Source organism: Neopsephotus bourkii, unplaced genomic scaffold (assembly GCF_033783945.1).
Source record: "Neopsephotus bourkii isolate Nb327-2 ecotype Australia unplaced genomic scaffold, CSIRO-AGI_Nbou_v1 NB_745, whole genome shotgun sequence".
Taxonomy (NCBI): Eukaryota; Metazoa; Chordata; class Aves; order Psittaciformes; family Psittacidae; genus Neopsephotus; species Neopsephotus bourkii.
This window is the reverse complement of record NW_026901243.1, coordinates 3096288-3104255: the sequence shown is the minus strand read 5'-3', so window position 1 is coordinate 3104255 and position 7968 is coordinate 3096288. Positions and strand designations below refer to the sequence as shown.

Genomic DNA, 7968 nt, shown 5'->3' with positions numbered 1-7968 from the left:
ATGGGCTAGAACAGGGTGGAATAGACTTGATAGTTCCAAGAAAGATTTGCCCATCTTTCTAAGAGACCAGCTGCTACAATATGTCTCAGTTTCCTGGGACAAATTAATGTAGTCCTACACCACAGCCCAACACCACAGTTTTCCATGCACAAAGCATCATGACACACTCTAATTCAAAGCCACCAGCACTAAGAGCAGAAATTCTGCTGCCTGTTAGGCATCCTTGCTCACTGCTTGCTGTTTCTCCCATTGCATCTTCTTTTCTCAGCTGTGTGTCTCCAATGTAAAAGATAAATAAATAGAAAGGAGTGTTTTTAAGAGAGGGTGAGGAAATCATGCTAGACACTGAAGAGAAATCACTCCCTCTTGCAAGTGTGAGATGGTTTTCAGTGTTGCATCTGCTCTGGCTTTCTCCTCAGTGAACACAGTGCCCTGCTGCAAGTCTTTTCAGTCCCCTAGCATCTGTCTCACTTGGACAAGGTTCAGAGCCTCATGCTCCTGGAGACAGCGTAGGAAAAAGAAAGAGACGATGCCTCCACCCCATTTGCTTTCTTTTTCCCCTTTGTCACGGTTTAACCCCAGCTGGCAACTCAGCCCCACACAGCCACTCACTCACTCACTCACTCCCCTCTGGTGGGATGGGGGAAAGAATCAGGGGAATAGAAGCGAGAAAACTCATGGGTTGAGACAAAGACAGTTTAATAGTAAAGCAAAAGCTGTGCAGACAAGAAAAGCAAAACAAGGAATTCATTCACCACTTCCCATCATCAGGCGAGTGTTCAGCCATTCCCAGGAGAGCAGGGCTCCATCACACCTAATGATTACTTGGCAGAACACATGCCTGATGGTGACCACCCCGTAAAATGTCCAGAAATGTCCACAAAATGTCCACTGAGTTCATGCAGCCCATGACTTTGGGCTCCATCTGTTATGGAGGTCACTCATAAGGACAGGAGAGGTGGTGTGTTGAATGGAGTTATTAGACACCCAAGCCAGCCCAGGTCAGGTCACTGCCACACTTGCACTGCTTCATGGAAGGTTCAGGTGGTTTCTGCTACAGTAATTCCTATAACACACATCTCAAATATGGGGCTACAACAGTTTAGAGGTAATTCCATTACAGTCTCCCCCCCTGGACCCTTTGGACCACACCATAATATTGCAATGAATTCTTTTCCTCGCCCCTGATGCAGCTCTGACTGATCCATAGACCACAGTCCCTTAGGGGTGTACCTGCTCCAAGTGAAGTTCTATCAATGAGGCACAGTCTCTCCAGGGGTATTCCTGCTGTGGCATAGACTTATCCACAGCTACAGTCATTTTGAGGTTCACCTGCTCCAGCATGGCTTTATCCATGGGCTACAGTGCCTTCAGAGATACACCTGCTGCAGCATGGCTTTACCCATGGCTACAGTCCCTCTCTGCCATTGGATTATCCATGGCCCATATTTTGATGTGCTCCAACACGACCCCATGCACTGCCTTAAAGGTGTGCCTGCTGCAGCATGGACTTATCCACAGCCACAGATGCTTCAAGGTGTACCTTCTCCAGCACGGACCAATCCTTGGGCTACGTTCCCTTCAGACGTGTACCTGCTGTGGCACTGACATAACCATGGCCACAGCTGTGCTGGCTGTGTCCCCTCCCAACCCCTTGTGCACCCCCAGCCTGCTCACCGGTGGGGTGAGGAGCAGAAAAGGCCTTGACTGTGCAACCACTGATCAGCAGTAACAAACACATCCCTGTGTTATCAACTCCGTTTCCAGCACAGATCCAAATCACAGCCCCATACCAGCCACTATGAAGAAAACTAACTCTATTCCAGTCAAAACCTACACACCCTTACATGAAAAGCATCAGATTTTCTCCAGGAACAGCACTGTTGAACACCAGAGAGCAAGCAGTGCCTGAGAACAAGCCATAGGGGGAGAGGCAAGAAAGCAAAAAGGAAAGACAAGAATTGGCGGTGATCACTTGAGAGGTGGTGGTGTCCTGCAAATGGAGACCCTGCCTGTCCCTGGTGCTGGCACAGCACTAGTTGCCTTCAGCCAGAGCCGCTTGCAGGCCCAGCTAGAACTGAGTGCTCTTTGTGTACTCATTGTCTTGGCCACCACCTTTTCCTTTCACAAGTCCATTTTCAGCGCTGCTGTTGGCATTTTCACAGGCCTAATGAAAGGGAAAAGAGTTTAAAAGTAAAGAAAGACCCATTCTGAGCTGATGGCAGCCTTCTCTGAGACACGCAGCCCTTAGCAACCTGGCTTCCCACTGACCACAGGCTCTGTGCCCCTGTTGGCACCCTTCTCCCAGCAGGACAACAAAAGTATCGGGATGCAATTCCACTCAGTCCCATGAGGAAGGGAGGCTGGGAGAGACAGGAGTACAGAAGCCAGAGAATATGGCTATAAGGCACCAAACCCTTCCCTGGGGAGGGGCAGAGGGAGGCAAGTGAAGAACCAGCCATTCATGGAGTCCTTCCACCCCATGGACAGGGATGAAGGGGTCACCATCATGGGCAGGGTTATGGGGTCCCCACCCATCTCTCCACAGTGGGGCAGCCCCACTCTCTGCCCTCCCACCACTGTAAGCCTCAAAGAAACCCCCAGCCCATGCAATGCTGACAGCCTCCTACAGCAATGGTGCCCCATGTCCTTGCCCAAGAGGCAGCACTGGCACCACCGGGTCCCCACCTGGGCTGGGGGGCAGCCACCCCTCGTGTCATCTGCCAGGTCGGTGCCGCGGGTCTCAGGCAGCAGGAAGGAGAGCAGCCCCACCACCACAGTGACACTGCCGAAGACGGCCATGGGGATGGCCCGGTGGTACCGCTCCAGCAGCAGCATCAGGGGCGCCATGATCCCTGCCAGCCGTGCCGACATCGAGCACAGCCCCACGCCGGTCTGCCTGGGGAGCGAGGGGCAGTGCAAGGGGTGGGCATGGGGCACCATGGGCTGAGTGCGGCCATGGGGACAAGTGGGCACTGCCACCAGCCATGGCAGGGGGGAGCTCTGGTGCATGGGGAGACCTCACCTGACGACCGTGGGGAAGAGCTCTGCGGAGTAGACGTAAGAAGTGGAGAAGGAGGCCGTGGCTGTAAACTTGCCAATGGTGGCCAGGACGGTGGTCACCACAGGCTGGTCTGAAGGGAGGAGGAGAGAACACTGCTGTGGGATGATGGAGGGCCCAGCACCACCCAGGGATGGAGATTTGGGGATGTATGGTAACAACTGCATCACTTGTAGAGAGCCATCACCTCTGACAAAACCTGAGCATGGTCTGAGGACCAGCTCTGGACAGGGTGCCAGCTTCAGCTCACTTTCCATCCATCAGCTCACCTCCCCACATACTCATTTTCCCAGAGGACAACTGTGCTAATAAGGGGCCTCCTGGTCCCAGCTCTGCCTCCTGCTGTCACAATTGTCAGTAAAAGTTTGCTGACCACAGTGGGCTCTGGGGAGTGAACCAAGTCATTTGCGGCCATGGCACCAGAGACAGCCCTGAGAGAGGTCAGTCAGTCTGGTTGGGAGGACAGGACCTGCACCAGCAAGGGAAGGACTGGGGCTCTGTGCCACCCTGTCCCAGAGGTTGTCCTCTCAGGTGGAAAGAGGTCATTCACCTTCAGGGATGCCAATGATGATCAGACACAGGAGGCCACTCAGTATCAGGAGAACAGCCTGGGTTTTCTTCCTCCCGAACCACTGCAGCGTGAAGATACAACCAACACGGGCGGGGATTTCCACTGCTCCAAAGGCAAGCTGTGTCAGGTAGATGTCCAGACCAAAGCCTGTCACGTTCAGACTCAGCCCGTAGTAGACAAGGCTGTTCACAAACCTGAAAGCCAGGCAGGGTGGCACTGAGCGCATCTATTGGCCATGAGCAAACACAATAGTGATGTCCAATGATGACATTTTGACTAAGCCATGGCATTTGCAAGGGGACATAAAACTAAAATACCACAGGACTGCCGAAGCTGGAACAGCTCTGACCTTTCCCACAAACCACACAGCATCGTGAACAGCCAGAAACAGAAACAACCAACAATAACAATCCCCAAAAAAACCACAAGGCAAAACTGCAATTATGAATAACCTTCAATCACTGCTTCCCTTCCCCTCCATCTTACCAAGTGCAAACCATGATTAAAGTCACCTTCCGCAGGTGCTTCTCCCGAAAGAGATCCAGAGTGCTTCCAGGCTTGGGCTGAGTCTCGGGCTTCAGCTGCCAGGTGCAGAAAGGCAGAGTCAGAGCAGGCAAAGGAAACCCCTGGTGGGCTCCTTTCCACCTGCAGCCAAAGGAAAGGCCCAGCGGGACATGCCTGTGACCCTGATCTGCTCTGGGAGGGCAGGAGGCTCACTGGGGTTGGGCTCCCGTGCCTGTGCTCTGCGTGCCCAGAGCACTGCTTTGGTGAGCAAGAGGTTCCTGGGCACGAACATGTCCAAAGTGCAGGGCTTTGGGGTGGGCAAGGAGGTGACCCCCTTTGGACATTTGTGCATGGGAAACCACAGAGTGAACAGAGACCTCGTGCTCACCACCAACAGCAGCTGAGCCTCTTCCCTGACCTTGTCTTGGTGCAGCGCAGCTGAAGCTGGAGTCACCCACATCCATCCCCAAATCACCCCCAGTGGCCATGGAAGGGTGTCCACGGGATAAAGCTCAGCTCAGGGCTGCTACAAACACAAGCGCAGAGGAAAGCAGCTCTGCAGCCCCTGCAGGTACCTGCTCCAGGAGTTCCTGTGGGAGGGTGCGCTTGTTGATGGATGCTGCCTTCTGAAGGACCTTCTTAGCTTCTTCTATCCTGCCTTTTATCACCAGCCACCGAGCAGACTCTGGGAGCACCCTGCCAAGGGGATGAAATGCAGAGATGCTGCTGCAACCTGCTGGGTTTCCCCACAGCCCACCTCCCTGTTACCACATCCTGCAAGCAATGGGCATCACATACTCTACCTTTAGGCTTCAAAGGCCATATTTGAGGGCCTGCAGCAAAGCAGCTGCTGCTCTCAGAGGTCCAGCGTTCCAAGGAGATGTGCTGAGGTCTGCAGGAGTCCCTTCATCACCTATACTCTAATGGGGAAGACCCAGCCTGCTCCTGAGCTGATACCTCCTCACTGCCACCCTTCACACCCGCTGCTCTCATGTCTTCAGGAAGCTCTGCCCTGCTCCTGCTTACCAGATGTAGAAGAAAAGAGCAAACACAGGAGCAGATCCTGCAATCTGCAGCAGCCTCCAGTTGTGAATACCGTAACTCAAGCCAGCCAAAATCATCTGACCGATGGCGAAGCAGCAGTGAGTAATAAGCACTGCCTTTGGCCGGTGGGAGACACCGACCCATTCTGTAGCTGAGAAGAAGAACAAAAGTCCAGGGTCATCCATGTAAATGACTTTCCCTGTGTAAACCCCTCCCTTGGAGAAGAGCTCCCATGAAGGTGAGGACAGGAGACCAGCAGTCAGAGCTCTGGCATCAGTCACACATGCAAGTCACCCGTGCTTCATAAGATGCATCACCTCTCCTTATCATCAGGGTGTTCTGGTCCTCTGCAGGAGGACACAAACCACAGGTATGCCCCCTTTTTGCTCTTAGTATCCACAAAGCTGTGCACTGAGGCAGGGCTGGGGCCCAAACCCATCATGTCCCACAGCCACTGTGCCCTCTCGCTGCACTGACCTCCTAAACTGGGAGGCTGTCCCCTTGCCCCCTTCTGAGCACTGGCATGGGAGAGATGCTCCCTATGGCTCTGACTTAGGGTTAAGGAAATGAAGTGCCAAAGGATAGTGCAGAGAAAGACCTGTCCCCATAGCAGTGTTTTCCAAGTCATACACAATGGTATGAGCTTTCCTACCACATCTTGAGGCCACATCTGTCTGCCTCAGCGCGTGAGCATCCTACTCACCCAAGGACAGTATCGTCATGGTGATCCCTGCCACTGAAGCCCCCACAACACATCTGAAGGCCATGTACACATCGAAATGGGGTACAAAGGCGGTTGCTACCCCAAACAAACCCTGGAGGAAGATGGAGATCAGAATGACTGGCCGGCGGCCTATCCTGGAGAGGAAGAAGGAAGACACAGTTGGTATCTGGAGAGGCCCCACGAAGATGAAGAAGAGCCCAATGGGTTACACAGTGACTGTATCACCCTCTCTCAAGGGTGATAGGGCTCACTTAGACTAGACTCTGGGTTGCCATGTGAAGCACCCTGCACACACACTCTGTCTTTCTTCCTTCTACCCCGTGTGGCCATGCCCTCACAGGACCTCAGGACTTTGGTCAGGGTCTCTCTAAGTGAGAAGCAGTGACAAAACACACAGGGTGCAGTGCCCAGAAAGGCTCAGAGCAGCATGTTGGCTCTACACAGGCCCTGGACCTCTGCTGTGGCTGTGTTTCCTCACCTGTCACTCAGTGGCCCAAAGATCATGGATCCTAGGAACATCCCCAGCATGTAGATGGACTGGGAGATGTCATTCAGGTCCTTCCTGTCGCACACCAGGTCAAACTGGAGGAAGGAAACACAGATCTTTGTCCTCAACAGGCTGCAGGTGCTTTCTGATCCTCCCTCCGAGGATGAGTGTTCATTGTATGAGCATAACGCACAGGTCAGTGTCGGGACAAGCCCATGGGACTCTCAGTGGTGCCCCTCTCCCAAGAACCAGGACTTGCAGGGCTCCCCTCCAGCCCAGGCACCCCCAGGGGAGCCTCCTGGTTGGCAAATTTTGTTTAAGCGGGACCTGGGATTGAAGTCCCAGCAGCTTCCTTTTTCTCCTGGAGTGCCTGCCCTCCCAGAGGAGAAGGGATGAGCACAGCGCTGACTCCTGGGCCAAACAGTTTCTGTCAGAGGGATGTTCTGCAACCACCAGGACCCAGAGGGCATCTACAGTCACACAGGAGAGATCATGCACAGGAAGTACAAGAGAGGTCAGAAAGGACAGGAAGAAGCTCAGCACTGCTCACTGGAGCACTGTTGCTGAAGCTCCTGTTGCATGTTAGATGTGTGGCTTCGCAAGCTTTCCTGTCCTTGTTGAACCTGGTACCTCCACACCAGGAGCGGTGAGGAACTCGTGCTGTTTGCAACAGCCTGAGCTGGAATCATGATGCAGAGGTCCTGAGGCAGACACCCCACCGCTGCTCACCATCACAGCTCCCCAGCCTGTGTGTGAGCAGAAACTAAGCACTGAGCTCTGCCTCCTTCCCCTGGCCAGCGTCTGAAGCACAAAGCTGTGCACAGGGACAAGTCGGAAGGTTACCCCCCTATCTGCAGAGGGGCATGTCGGGCAATGATTACTCTCTGCCTGTGGCTCTACTGATACCTATATCACAGCCTGCTTGCCTGCAACTACTCCAGGACCACAACAAGGGGCTGGGTGGTGGAGCCAAGTCCCCAAAATACACCCGATGTTCATCTCAGCCCAGCACCAGCTTTGACCGAACTACAGAACAGGGCAACTCTCCTATGCCCTCCACATACCCAGCACATCAAAAGGTGATTACAGACCTCAGTCAGCAGGGACGGTGCTTGTGCTGAGGGGTACACCCAGCCACTGCTGCACTTCTCTGTGGCGTTCAGGCCATAAGCCACAATGGAGTCGAGGTCCCAGTCCACCGGCGAGTACATGGAGCACTGCTCGTACGCCCCATCCGCATCCCGGGGCAGGGTGAGGTTCAGCTGCTCTTCCTCCGTCAGGTTGGGGCCAATGGCACGGATCCAGCTGGTGTTGCAGTGATGAGGCTCATGGGGAACCATAAAAAGCTGGCAAAACTGGTGGAAAGACAGAGTGAAGCATGGAAGCAAGGTGAGCAGCACCAGCCATTTCTGAAATGGCCCAAAATCACCAACTGCTTTCAAAATCTCCCCAACGCCCGACATTGGAAGTTGCATCTGGAACAGGACAGTGCTGGGACAGACCTTCCAGAGGTCTGGAATTAATGTTTAAACCTAAGATAAGCCCTGCAGTCGTAGGCAGCCACCACAAATACGTGA

General features: G+C 53.7%; 1 protein-coding gene across 1 annotated transcript; it reads right to left on the bottom strand.

Moving 5' to 3' along the window:
* Positions 1-1632: 1632 nt before the first annotated feature.
* Positions 1633-7968, bottom strand: LOC133212941 (solute carrier family 22 member 13-like). Its single transcript, XM_061354810.1, has 10 exons — positions 7483-7968; positions 6383-6486; positions 5884-6038; positions 5163-5331; positions 4712-4832; positions 4119-4213; positions 3612-3826; positions 3026-3134; positions 2689-2899; positions 1633-2167 (listed from the first exon to the last, which is right to left on the bottom strand). The coding sequence occupies exons 1-10, from the start codon at positions 7864-7866 to the stop codon at positions 2072-2074; spliced, it is 1659 nt and encodes a 552-aa protein (XP_061210794.1). The 5' UTR covers positions 7867-7968; the 3' UTR covers positions 1633-2071.

Coding starts and splice junctions, on each gene's coding strand:
- LOC133212941 (XM_061354810.1), bottom strand. CDS start 7,866: ATGCAACTTCCAATGTCGGGCGTTGGGGAGATTTTGAAAGCAGTTGGT. Junction 4,214..4,711: donor CACAGGAACTCCTGGAGCAG/GTACCTGCAGGG, acceptor TGCACCTGGCAG/CTGAAGCCCGAGACTCAGCC. Junction 3,135..3,611: donor CATCATTGGCATCCCTGAAG/GTGAATGACCTC, acceptor TCCTCCCTTCAG/ACCAGCCTGTGGTGACCACC.